Source organism: Gekko japonicus, unplaced genomic scaffold, assembly GCF_001447785.1.
Source record: "Gekko japonicus isolate JY-2015 unplaced genomic scaffold, Gekko_japonicus_V1.1 scaffold2050, whole genome shotgun sequence".
In the NCBI taxonomy this organism is placed as follows: Eukaryota; Metazoa; Chordata; class Lepidosauria; order Squamata; family Gekkonidae; genus Gekko; species Gekko japonicus.
This window is the reverse complement of record NW_015167113.1, coordinates 189,909-203,906: the sequence shown is the minus strand read 5'-3', so window position 1 is coordinate 203,906 and position 13,998 is coordinate 189,909. Positions and strand designations below refer to the sequence as shown.

General features: G+C 51.8%; 1 protein-coding gene across 1 annotated transcript in view; it reads left to right on the top strand.

Annotated features, from left to right (window-relative positions):
• The window catches only part of SSPO (SCO-spondin), a 184,388-nt gene that overhangs the window by 5,202 nt on the left and 165,188 nt on the right, over positions 1 to 13,998 (top strand). Inside the window, exons 3-6 of the mRNA XM_015412955.1 lie at positions 2,481 to 2,563; positions 3,796 to 3,966; positions 7,177 to 7,388; positions 9,706 to 9,808. Coding sequence (XP_015268441.1) covers positions 2,481 to 2,563; positions 3,796 to 3,966; positions 7,177 to 7,388; positions 9,706 to 9,808 — 569 coding nt within the window. The remainder of the gene's footprint in view (positions 1 to 2,480; positions 2,564 to 3,795; positions 3,967 to 7,176; positions 7,389 to 9,705; positions 9,809 to 13,998) is intronic.

The following is a 13,998-nucleotide window of genomic DNA, read 5'->3' as shown; positions in this document are numbered from 1 at the left end:
AATGTTTGTGGTCCAAACTTTCATGGGCTTCTGCTTGCTTGCACCTGGTATGCATATAAGCCCTGCCAGGGTCGTATGGGGCTAAACCAGGCACAGAGCTGGCAAGATAATTTAAGAGAAACAAAATGTCCAACTCTCTAATGCACAGAATCATAGAATCCTAGAATGTGAGAGTTGGAAGGGACCTTGCAGGTCATCTAGTCCAACCCCCGGCACTCTGCAAGAGCAGTGTTCCCTCTAAGCTGAGTGAGTGTGAGCCAGCTCACAGTTTTTTAGCCTCCAGCTCACACATTTTTGTCTCAGCCCTGGGAGGACAGCTCCAGAGCAAACTAATTTATACAGCTGCCAAATCACTCATTCACAACTTGAATACCAGGAGCTCACAAAGTAGAATTTTTGCTCACAGGACTGCACACCTTAGAGGGAGCCTTGGGTGTGGACTGTATGGCGTTATACCCCGCTCTCCCCAGGCTCCAATCCCAGATCTCCCAAAGGGGCTCTTTGCTCCTCATCTCACAACAAGCTCTGCTTATCCCAGAGTGGGCAAGGCAGTGGAAAACCCTCGGGTCCCCCTGATTTAACATCTTGTGTCAGTGAAGAGGCGTCTTTGGCTCTTGCCCACTGCACCCCGGCCCTCGGAGGGCAGAACTGGCTCTGTAAGACCGGGGGGGGGGACACAACCAGGGGCAAGACCCTGCTCCCACTTCCACGCATGTGTCACCCGACGGAACTTTGGCTGCATAAATCCCGTTCCTGAATCCTTCCAAATGGAGAGTTGGGGGTGGTTCAAGTCCAAAACCATCAGTCCTGATGTGCCCTGTAAGACCGGGGGGGGGGACACAACCAGGGGCAAGACCCTGCTCCCACTTCCACGCATGTGTCACCCGACGGAACTTTGGCTGCATAAATCCCGTTCCTGAATCCTTCCAAATGGAGAGTTGGGGGTGGTTCAAGTCCAAAACCATCAGTCCTGAAGCTGCTACAGAAGAAGGTGGCAGGCTGGATCCTGAGCACCGTCGTGGAAGGGACTTGGGTCTTTGCTGTGTCCCCCACTGCCAGGCAGTTACTTCCGACCCCTGGGAAGTAGATTCTTGAGGTCACTCACAGGGCCCCTGTGAACTAACAGCAGTATAGTTCGGGGGATGCTGGAGGGAGAGTGAAGGAGGGAAAGCATATGAGCCACAAGGTCTAGATAGGAACTCTCAGTCTGGGGCAAGGGATGCTCTGGATTCTGGGTGCTTTGGCGGGGGGGCAACAGTGAGAAGGGCTCCTAGTGTCCTCCTGGCCCCACTGCTGGGCCTCCCGATGGCCCCTGGTATTTCTGGCCCCTGTGTGACAACAGAGTGTTGGACTGGATGGGCCTTTGGCCTGATCCAACATCGGCGTCTCTTCTGTTCTTATGTAACATGTTTTCAAGGTAACCTATTTTATCATTGGGTTGTGAAACATGAATGCTGTGAAGAAGACAACTTTTGCAAAATGGCATCTTCAGCATCCTTCAGAAAGGGGACTTTGGACCCAGCAAAACCATACGAGGTTTTGCTTAGTAAAGTTTTAAAAAAGGAAGTCCAAGGCATGTGCCTGGGGCTAGATTGGTCCTGACCGGGATGGCCCCCGCGAGCCCAGTCCCACCAGGTCTTGTAAGCTAAGTGGGGTTGGCCTTGGTTAATACTGGGTATGAGTTTCCGTGTGCATGCACGCTTCTTCAGAGGATGCCCATGGAAGCTGATAGCCAGAGATTTAAACTTTGCTAGTCTTAAAGGTGCCACATTCTTCCTCTGAGAGAGGACAAAGCTCTTCCTGCCTCCGCTGTGGCTGGCTCCATACCTGTTTTCTTCTCTGTTTCAGGCCCGAGGCCACGAGGCCCCTGGTGTGGAACCGCACAGTGCGCGCTTGCTGTGAGGGATGGAGTGGACCCCATTGCTCAGAAGGTAAAGTGGGGGGCGGTGGGAGCTGGAACTTGGGTGTGTGTGTGTGTGTGTACCTTGTGGCTAATAGCCACTGATGGACCTCTGCTCCATATGCTTATCTAATTCCCTTTTGAAGCCGTCCATGCTTGTAGCTGCCACCACTTCCTGTGGCAGTGAATTCCATGTGTTAATCACTCTTTGGGTGAAGAAGTACTTCCTTTTATCCGTTCTAACCCGACCGCTTAGCAGTTTCATGGAGTGCCCACTTGAGTTCTTGTATTGTGAGAAAGGGAGAAAAGTACCTCTTTCTCTACATGCTCTTTCCCATGCATAATCTTATAAACCTCAATCATGTCACCCCTCAGTGGTCGTTTCTCCAAGCTAAAGAGCCCTAAGCGCCTTAACCTTTCCTCATAGGGAAAGTGTACCAACCCTTTTATCATTCAAGTTGCCCTTTGCTGCACTTTTTCCAAAGCTATAATATCCTTTTTAAGGTGTGGTGACCAGAACTGCACACACTTCCTGCCTCCGCCGTGGCTGGCTCCATACCTGTTTTCTTCTCTGTTGCAGGCCCGAGGACACGAGGCCCCTGGTGTGGAACCGCACAGTGCGCGCTTGCTGTGAGGGATGGAGTGGACCCCATTGCTCAGAAGGTAAAGTGGGGCGTGGTGGGAGCTGGAACTTGGGGTGGGTGGGTGAGAGAGAGAGCAGGCCACAGATCCCCTGCTTGCAGAGAGTTCCAGGTCCTGAATGTGAGGTCCAGCTGCACATCCGGGGGATGCCCGGAGCTGTGATATTCCACTCCGTGGCCAAAGCTCGACCAGCAGCCATGCCTCCCTGACTCTCCCAGGATCAAGTCTGGTAACCATGCTGGATTGACAGGGTAGTTCTCTGTTTGCTGTGCTCACAGTTCAAGCACTTTTGAGGTATTTACATGGAACTGAAAATGTCTTTTAGTCACCTGGTGTGGGCATGAAATAGATCCCAAACTAAGCTACAGAAGGGAGAAAGAACATTGAGAGTTTCACGAAGCATGATACCAGCTACTGGGGTGGGGTGGGGGGATCTATACTTCATTAAATACTGGCAGTACAGGAATAAAATAGTAGCAAAAATCCTAGGGAGAAAGTATTTGAAAACCAAAGAGCAGTTAATACTGTCAGAGCCCATTTGTTGTAGTGGTTAGGAGCGCGGACTCAGATCTGGGAGAGCCGGGTTCGATTCCCCACTCCTCCACATGCAGCTGCAGGTGTGGCCCTGGGTCAGTCACAAGTTGTCTCAGAGCTGTTCTCTCACGAACAGTTCTCAAAAGAGCTCTCTCAGCCCCACCTGCCTCACAGGCAATGTTCCCTCTAAGCTGTGGAGTCTTGTGAGCAAAAGATTCTACTTTGTGAGCTCCTGGCATTAAGGTTGTGAGTGAGCAATTTGGCCGCTGCACAAATTAGTTTGCTCTGGAGCTGTCCTTCCTGAGCTGAAACGAAAAATATGTGAGCTGGAGGCTAAGAAACTGTGAGCTAGCTCACACTAACTCAGCTTAGAGGGAACACTGCTCACAGGGTGTCTGTTGTGGGGAGGGGAAGGGAAAGGAGATTGGAAGCTGCTCTGAGACTCCTTCGGGTAGTGAAGGGCAGGGTATAAATCTAATCTTTCTCCTTCTTCGTTTACCCTATACATCAATTTCAGGTTTCCTGTGAATACCATGGTGGCAAAGAGGGCCTCAATTTGAACAGTATCTGTTAATTAAATGCAAAATGGCCCCTGTTTGGCACATGTTGGCTGCCTTGGGCTCCCTGCAGTGGCAGAACATTTGGGGGATGAACCGTAGCCTACTCTCTGATTTGTTCTCTCCCCCCTCCCTTTCTCCTCTCTTCCCACCCCCTTCCAGGAATGGGGCTGGCAGGCCGCTGCTTTTCCACCTGGCAGTGCCAGGACGTGCCAGGGATGCAGAATCTCTCATTGGTCAGCATAGACGAGTGCTGCGGCCGCCCTGGGGGGCACAGCTGGAAGAACTCCTCCTCCGGCATCTGCTTCAGCTGCTCCTACGTGCCCAAGAAAGGTGGGGGGACGGGGACAGGTCATGTATTTCTTTCAGGTGGGGCCTGGAGATTTCCTGGGGTGACAACTGGTCTCCAGACAGCTCCAGAGGGTAAATGCAGTGGCACACTGTACGTACTAGGGGAAGTCCTCCCCCAAATCCACCCTCCCCAGGCACTGCCCCCAAATCTCCGGAATGTCCCAGGCCAGAGCTGGTAGGCCAAGTGGAGACAACCCCAAGACCCTTCCTGGACCCTGGGAGCCAAAGGCAGGATTGAGCCCCAGCAGGATCCCATCTGATAAAGGGGGGGGGAGGAAGCGTGGGGGAGGCTGTTCCCTCCACGCCCTGCTTGTGGGCCTCCCAGGAGCATCCCTTTGGCCGCCGTAAGAAACAGGAGGCCGAGTTAGATGGCCCCCTGACTACCCATGAGAGGGATTTGCGGCGGAGAGTACAAGAGTCCCACGGGCCCCGTCACGGTGGGAAGTCCAGTTTCTCCCACCGACTGAGGCTGAGGGAAGAAATTATGGGTCTGACAAAAAAAGAGAGCATCAGCCCCCCCCCAGCCTATTGGTCTCCTCTTCCTAATGGTGAGTGTGTGTGGGGGGGGTGTTAAAGGCCAGTTGGCAAAAAGAAGGGGGAGGGAGCGAATTTTGAAAACTCCCGAGACCCTCCGATCACCTTGAACTGTTGGGCCGATTTCACACAAGAGCTGCGCCGAGGTCGTGCCTCCCTTTGCTCCGCTGCAATCGGTCAGTTTCCCACTCGAAGCCGCGCGGCTGCATTCTGACCCGCGGCCTCGCCCGATTTCCCCCGCGGTTTCGCCCGATTTCCCCCGCGGTTTCGTGATCTTGTTTTTTGAGGATGGAAATCGGGCAAAGCCGTGGGTCAAAATGCGGCCACGTGGCTTTGAGTGGGAAATCGACCAATAGAAATGGGGCAAAGGGAGGCTCGACCGCGTCACAGCTCTTGTGTGAAATCGGTCTTGCCAAGTAGAACCCTGAAAAGTATGCAGACGGGAGCGATCTCAGCTCAGATTTTTACTTAGATCAGAACAAGACAAAGAGCCGGCTCGCAGGCCGGTGTATATAACCCAGGAAACACCCCCACACACCACACCCGTGATTGGCTATTTAGAGTGTCCGAGAGATCCATAGGCTCTTGGTCGAGATCCGAGCCCTCCTACTGGTGCAGGCTAGGATCCGCTTGACCCTTTGTTCTCATTCCCGAAGCTCTGCTACTTCACCTGACCACATGGTGACCAGGTTGCCTCCGCGGTTGGGGATGAATACATTACAAACCCGAAATACAAATCAGGTTTAATTCAACAAGGAGGGCTGGGGAACCAATGCAGCAGGGTCCAGGGACATAAAACTTGTGTGTGTGTGTGTGTGTGTGTGTGTACACACACTGTGATGCCCTCCTTATTGGGGAGGACTAGTTTCACTTTAAAAGTTCTCTTTATTTGGTTTAACTGGGTATATTCTGCTGCCACCAGGAAATTTTAAGGATTTCCCAACCTTTATGCTTATAATGTTGCTCTTACTAGTTTGGTAGACCGAGTTCAAGGCTTACGAGGAACTATGTGGTTCTGGGAAGTATTTCATTCAGAGCTGGTATAAACTTGGATAAAATAGGATTTATTGAAATAACTACTAAATAAGAGGGTGGTACAATGTAACTAGTAATGTGTAAATGTTGAACAATTGCTTTGGTCTCACACACAATCTTTTCCCTCACTGACAGGGATCTTTTCATGTAACTTTGTGACACTTGTTTATCTCAATGCCTTATATGTTCACTGTTTCACTCCACTTTGTTATGACACTCAGACTTTCCTTTAACTTTTCTTCACTTAAACTTTATTTTTTCCTATATGCTCAGCTTTCAGCTCTCTTTCTCTTTCTCACTGAACAACCGCAGCTGTCCACTTCTAACTGCTTCAACACAGAACTGCCTGTCTACATCAACTGTCAACTTGTAACTGAAACTCCTGACTGACTCACATACTCATCCACCCAGATTCACTTCCAAACCCCCCCCCTTCTCTTTCAACCACCAATCATACCACACTGGCCTCTCTCAACCACTCTAGTCTATCTACCACAGCCATGCAACCAAACCTTTAAAGAGACACACACACAAAAAAAACAAGGAATCATTACACACACACACACACACACAATCTATGTATGAAAACATGGACAACAGAATGCCACACTGGGGCATCAGCTAGGGTTGCCAGCCTCCAGGGGGCAGCTGGAGATCTCCTGGGATTAAGAACGGATCCCTAGGTGACAGAGATCCATTCACCTGGAGAAAGTGGCCACTTTAGCCTTATTCCCCGTCGAAGCCCCTCCCCTCCCGAAGCCCCTCCCCTCCCCAGTCTCCGGGCCTCTCCTCAGCCTCAGAACCTCAGGGTCACTTCCTCGATCTGCCCCGCTGCTTGGTTTGGAGCAGACTACTGGGGCAGGGGGACTCTCGTCCCCCCCCTCCTGTACTGTATCGATACGGCTGCCAGCCTCCAGGTGGCACCTGGCCGCCTCCTGCTATATTATAGTTCCGCAGGGCCTGTAAGACGGAGCTCTTCTGCCAGGCCTTTGAGTAGGAGCCGCCACTGCCACTACCATCACCGTGCCATTATAGAGCAATGCCGCCGGTGGGCCGGGTAACATCGATTTACGGCCCTAGTCCTCCCCCGCTGTTGTACAAGTTGTTGGGAGTTTTTATTCTTGCATCCGATGCATTGAATTTTAACTGTTTTATCCATTTATATTGTATGCACTACGTGCCCTATGTAAGCCGCGCTGAGCCTACTCGCGGGGAGGGCGGGGTATAAATGCAATTAAATAAATAAATAAAATAAATATGTATCACTAGAATTCAAGTCATAATGGCTTTATGTAGTCTGAAGGTGTCGTACTGTATAGCTCAGAAGAGAAGCTGTAGCTAACTGGACATTGTCCATAGGTCACAAGCTCTTTTTCCGCTACTGGCCTCAAAACTGGTGGTTGCGGAGGAAAGAGCCGTGAAGTCACAGGCGACTTATGGCAATCCCTGGCAGTTTTCAAGGCAAATGATGTTCGGAGCTGGTTTGCCAGTGCCTGTCTCATGTAGACAAAACAAGGGGGGAAACATCAGGAGGACTGATACGCTGCACTGAAGCGCTTGATAGCCGGGAGGCCACTGATTAAAAGAGATTTCCTAGACCAGTATTCCTGCTCAGGCCATCAGCCCCCTCGGCGCTTCTGGCTCGTTCGGGGCATCTCCGGCGGGCCTTTGCCACCTGCGTGACCTGGGCGGGCATCCACTATCGCAGCTTTGACGGCAAACATTTCCGCTTCCACGGGAACTGCACGTATACCTTTGCCGCCGCGTCTGACGGTACCTGGGCTGTCCAAGTCTCCTCTGGTCGGGGGGGCTGCTTGCCCGGCCTCTGCCACAGGGTAAGGGGGGGCAGGACACAGCTCCAGAGTTTACACTTGTGGCGGGAAGTGATTGCCACACGTGGCAGGCCAGCATGGTGTCCTTGAGACTGCTTCGCCTGCCAGTGCAGCACCGAGGCAGCAGGGCTTCCACGTGGCAGGTTGCCCCACGTTTTCCCGGCCCCAGGCCCCGTGCCGTGGCCACCCCGCCTCAATCCATTTTCGTTGGTTTTTAAGATCAGTAATTGAATATCGTTCTATTGTTTTGACAGTCTGTGTATCAGGTCCTCTGAATCCCCAACTTTATTGCTTTTTTAAAGTAAGTCTCTATCCCCTTTTGCTGTCAAGATATGCCTTTCACCTTATATCACCGCAACTGAAGGATCTGGAGATTTACTTTAAAAAAATAAATATTTTCTGAAACCTGATAGACAGATTGTTATGTTAGAACAGGGGTCATTTGTAGAAAACGAGGTGCAGGAGCTCATTAGCATAACTTATTTGCATATGCCACACCTCCTGACATCACCGGAAGTGTGTCAGAAGGCAACACCCACCACTCAGGCTCCACTGGACTGTTCTGGATTGCTAGCTGTTGGGGGGGGGGAGGAATGTGCAGATCTGCCCTCGCAGAGGAGGGAGAGGTGGTCCCTGAAGGCGGGCCGAGGGGGGGGCTCTGCAACTTACCTGGCTGCTTCTTGCTCCTACTGGCCCAACTGAGGGCTACTGAGAGCAGGGGGCAGGGCTTGTTTCATGTGCCTGCCCCCTGGGCTCCTTACTGCCGGAGCTCTGCTCCTGTGTGCTCCCACAGGAAATGACCCCTGTGTTAGAACAATATTCAAGTCACCCCGGTTTAGAAAGCAAAAGAGCCCCTTGGTGGAGAGGAGAGGAAAGAGTTGCTGGGGAGGGGGTCATGGAAAATGGCTGTCATGTAGGTGGGACCAGGAAAATCCAAACTTTCCCACCCAATCCAAACAGCAGCCCCCCAAGCTTTGCTCTGATCTTTCCCAAAACTTTGCAGCAAAGGAGGTTTAGGAAATGTTGGAGAAAAGCTGGAGAAACCTCAGAAGAGGCTGTGGGGAAGGGGGGGGGACCCACTCCCCAGTACCATCAAACCTGGGGCAAATAACCTCCGTGAGAAAGGTCTAAGAAAAACAGCCCAGGGTGAGCCCCAGAAGCTGAGCAGGATGGCCAGGCCTCAGACCCAGAAAAGGCACCATAATAAGGTAAAGAGTTCTTCTGAGCATCTAGAGAATCCCTTCTCGTCATCTCACACTGTTGCAGATGTGAGGCCGTGGCTTGGGCCCAATTCTTTTGAAATCAGAAAAGCCAGAGAAGGGGTCACAGTGCGGAGATTCATGTCAACAAACAAAAAACCACTGTGATAAAATTAACAATGACACATTTAATAATTCTGTGAGCATCAATTTGTGAAGCTATTATTCTGACAACATAGTTAGAGAATTCTGACATAAACAAAGCAAAGTCCAAAGCAAATGTGTGCAAAAACCGGTGTGCTCATCGAGGATATGATTATGTTGGACTTTGCTTTGCTTGTGTCAGAATTCTCTAACTATATTGTCAGATGAATAGCTTCACAAATTGATGCTCACAGAATTAGTAAACGTGTCATTGTTAATTTTATCACAGTGGTTTTTTGTTTGTTGGCACCAATTCTTTTGAAGCCTGCCTTTATTGGCCCGTCTATGAAACGGGGAAATGCGCACATGATTTCCATTTGCCAGTCTGTGTATGTTTGGCCAACAATCTTTAATCATTTCAAAGGACTAAGTTGGATTTTTTTAAAATTGGGGGAAGGGCAAGAAAAGGATGTGGTGGTGCTGGCAGTGGGGCACCAATGGGATACAGAGAAACTGGCCCTTGCGGGGCTTTCTGAGGAGATGAGGGTAAGAAAAGGGGATTGGTTCAGGCCCCCCCACACACACACCTTGGACGGAACAGATTCTTTGGATCTGTCCCCAGAGATCGTGGAGAGCTTCCATTCCCTCGCACAAGAGACATTCACTGTGGGTTGCGCCTGCTGACAGTCACCATTTCCCCCCTCAAACTTTTCTTCTGCTCATTGCGGGCTGGAAGCTTGCCTTTGTTCATTGAAAAATGTGTGCTTTGAGGAACGTGCTTGTGTGCATGCACCGGGCAGCCCGGTCCTTCCCCTGGGGAGTAGGATGGGTGCCGGACAGAGACTGGTCCCTCTTGGCTGTGGCAGCTTCTGCCGTCGGGTCCTGAGGGGCCCCAAGAACCGTCCACCCTGCATGAGCCATGAATGCAGTGCTGAGGAACAGGGCGAGGTTGTCATTTCCCCTTCTTTTTCCCGCAGGCCCTCCACATGCTGTTCGGACTCGACTCAGTAGAGGCTGAGGGGCGGAGCGTCTCCGTGAACGGTGCCGCGGTGCTAGAGGGGGAGCCACGGATGCAAAAAGGTGAGGGGCGACCTGTGGGGCCAGGCCTGCTATTTCCCCTTAGAGACCTGCAGTGGAGAAGAAACCCCTGAATCCTCCCCCAGTTGAGCTGGAAGACTCCAGCACCCGAAAGGGACAAGAAACGGGTCCCAGCACCAAGGGAAGCTGCGGCTCCCAGCCACCCTCCCACTTCCTCCCGGAGGGGACCCCAAGTGTTTTGTAGCCCTCACAGGGTCAGGTGCCATGCACAGTGCCAGGTACCGATCGATTTAGAACATCCCTGCCTTGATTGCCAATCTACGATTGCAGCACCACTTGAAGAGAGATCCAGGTGGGTCGCTGTGTTGGACTGAAGCAACAGAAGAAAGTTTAAGTCCAGTGGCACCATTCAGATAATCAAAGTTGAATTTGTGTGTGTTAAATACTGGGTTCTAGATGCATTGCAGTAATCAGCTCTGGTTTATTAAGTGATTTCAGCAAACTACAAGACAACTAGCAGGGCTGGAGCCCTGCTTATAAGCATGCAAAATGCTACACCCAACACACACCCACTCCCAGTGATAGGCTATTTACATGACACTACTTATCTATTAGGAGCTGCGGTGGCTCAAGTGGTTAAGACGCTGAACTGCAGGCTGTGGAAGGTCGGTAGCTCAGCAGTTTGAGACCCAAGTGTGCCGCATGACGGAGTGAGCTCCCGTCTCTAGTTCCAGCTCCTGCCAACCTAGCAGTTCGAAAGCAAGAAATTGCAAGTAGATAAATAGGTCCCACTTCGGTGGGAAGGTAACAGCGTTCCGTGCGCCTTGGTGTCTAGTCATGCCGACCACATGACCACGGAAACGTCTTCGGACAGCGCTGGCTCTTTGGCTTTGAAACGGAGATGAGCACCGCAACCCTAGAGTCAGACTCGACTGGCTTTCGAGCAAGGGAAACCTTTACCTTTACCTTACTTATCTATTGGGTAGCCCCAGGATCCTGGTGAGCTATTGTTCTAAAGTAGTAAGCTCGACCTGTTCCTGGTGCAGCTTAAGGAATGGCTTAGTCTCAATACATAACAGTGTGCATTCAGTATCTGAAGAAAGGTGCGAGCACACGAACGCTTATGCCCAGAATTAAACTTTGTTGCTCTGAAAGGTGCCCCCGGACTCAAGCTTTGGCAGCATCAGGACAGCAGTGAAAAGTGTGCATCTTTGAATCTATCACAACGTTGCTGAGGATGCTGAAAGGTTCTGCTTGGGCTGTGTGCAGTTGCGCGTGGCTCACGCCTTATACCCAGCACCCTCCAGGGCACTGCAAGAGATCCCGACTCCTCGCCATGTACTAGTTCACCGATGCTTCAAAAATATTACCAATCTGAGCGCCTCTTAGGTCACTTGTTATGGGGAACCACGCTTGCCCCCCCCACAGATGAGCACCGCCCCCTCAGACAAAAATCATTTAAAAAAATATATTAATGTAAGATGTGCATGGGGTTTCCAAAACGACCCTGGGCACAGTCATGGAAGCTTCAGTCTCATAAGATATTTAAAAATGCAAAAAAAGAGATTGCAATAAAATAAAATGAAATTGTAAAATGCGAAAGGGGGGGGGAGTTGGAGATCCCCCCCCCACGGCTTACACAGAAAAGCAGCCTGGAATTGCATCTCTCCAATCAGAAGGACTAGAGGAGGACTAGAGGTCTCAGCGGAGCCGGAGTTGCTGCTGCTTCTGCTGCAAGAGGAGCAGCAGGTGTGGCTGGGGCGTCCCCCAGATTTCCCCACGCTCCACCAACCAAAATTCCCCCCCCCTCCCCAGGTATTACAGCAGAAACTCTGACTTCCCCATTTATCTGTAAGGCATGGGCTGGGGGCCCTTGTATGGGAAAACTGGAGAGGAGGCGTGGGGCGCCTGGCCCTTTCCCAAAGGGTTGCCAACGTCCAGGTGGGGGCTGGCCACAGCCTATTGGTCTCCTCTTCCTAATGGGGTGTGTGTGTGGGGGGGGGTAAAGGCCAGTAGGCAAAAAGAAGGGGGAGGGAACGAATTTTGAAAACTCCCCAGACCCTCCGATCACCTTGAACTGTTGGACCGATTTCACACAAGAGCTGCCCCGCAGTCGTGCCTCCCTTTGCTCCGCTGCTATCGGTCAATTTCCCACTCAAAGCCGCGCGGCTGCATTCTTACCCGCGGCTTCGCCCAATTTCCCCCGCGGTTTCGCCCGATTTCCCCCGCGGTTTCGTGATCCTGTTTTTTGAGGATCACTCCGCATTCCTTGGAGATGGGCACAGCTGAGGGAGGAACGGCCTTGGGGGCGGAGGCTTTGGCAGAGGAAAAGCAGCAGCGATAGAAGAGGCTGGATGCCTCTCCCCCCCACCCCTGTTTTCTCCATTATTCAATCAAATGCCAGGTCTTCGCTAGGGTGATGTTCCTTGGAACCAGTGTTCCCTCTAAGCTGAGTTAGTGTGAGCTGGCTCACAGTTTTTTAGCCTCCAGCTCACACACTTTTGTCTCAGCTCAGGAAGGAGGGCTCCAGAGCAATGTTCCCTCTAAGCTGTGGAGTCTTGTGAGCAAACATTCTACTTTGTGAGCTGCTGGCATTAAAGTTGTGAGCGAGCAATTTGGCTGCTGCATCGATTAGTTTGCTCTGGAGCCCTCCTTCCTGAGCTAAGACAAAAATGTGTGAGCCAGAGGCTAAAAAACTGTGAGCTAACTCACACTAAATCGGCTTAGAGGGAACACTACTCCCGAGCCAACTGATTTATGCAGCAGCCAAATCATTGGCTCACAACTTTCATGCCAGGAGCTCACAGAAGTAGATTTTTTGCTCACAAGACTCCACAGCTCAGAGGGAGCATTGGTTGGGACCAGCCCTGTAGCTAGGGAATTTTGGGGGAGGGGGCCTCGGGGGGGGCACCGGCTAATTAAATCAAAGCATAATGGAGGCAGCAGGTTGGGGCACTTTGGGGTCAACCTGGGAAAGAGGGGGCCCAGAAGAAACACTAGGGGGCCAGGCCCCGTGGGCCCCACGTTTGCTACGGGCCAGGTTGGGACCCTCCACTGGAGTCTGGGATCCCAATATGACGGGAGCAGCCCAAGTTCCTGTGAAGAAGGAACCCCACTTCTCCGGCTTGGGAAGTCCCTGAAGAGTGCAGGTGGGTGGGAAGAGAGTAGCGCCTGGGAAGTGGAGGAGGCTCAGCAGGGATGCCAGGCCATAGAGCGGGGGTGTCGAGCTCATTTGTTACGAGGGCCGGATCCGACATAAACGAGACCTTGTTGGGCCAGGCCACGTGGGTCATAAAATGGAATGCCAGGTAGAGAAACTTTATAAAGGACGCAAACACAAAGGGGTGTTTTTTTTACTTAAAATAAAAACACGCTTAAAACAGCAGCACTCTGCAATATTTTGTTTATTTAGCAGTGTTTGGTGATAACTGACACCTCTTGCTCTGAATTATTGCATCAAAATGGCTGTGCTGTTGCAATCTTGAGTATGCTGTTCAGGTGTGTATCTGTAAGGTGCAGACATGCAGCAGTTGCAGATACGATGACGCAGTAGCAGAACTGGAAGCAGCAGCAGAAGACAGCCAGTTCCACCGCAGGCCTGACAGAAGCCCTCCAGGGGCCTGATCCAGCCCCCGGGCCGCATGATATTGTATGCACTACGTGCCCTGTGTAAGCCGCCCTGAGCCCGCTTGTGGGGAGGGCGGGGTATAAAGGCAATTAAATAAATAAATAAATAAATAGTTGATGTCCAGACAATCCAGATCCATTCCCTTGGAGAAAACGGCTTTGGAGGGTGGACTCTGTGGCATCGTACCCCATGGAGGCCTTTCCCCTCCCCAAGCCTCACCCTCCCCAGGCGACCCCCTCTAAATCCCCAGGTATTTCCCATTCCAGAGATGGCAAGCCTAGGTATCAAACCCTGGAATGAATGGCTGTAGGCACACAGGCGCACACAGGCTGTTTTGGCACTTTAGGAGGCCCCTGGGGGTAGGGGGAGCAAGAGCACCGTGCCGCAGGCCTGATCAGGGTCAGGTCCCTGCAGCATTTTTAAATTGGCAGCAGCATCCTCAGGGCAGCCCCTAGGACACCGGCACCTCGAATCTGGCCCAGAGAGGGGATTCGAACCAAGGTCTCCCAGTCCAGCATTCCCCCCTCTCTGACACACTGGCTCACGGCACCCTCACTGACCGGCAGCCCTCTTTCTCCCCAGGTGACCTGCCATCGCCATTCCT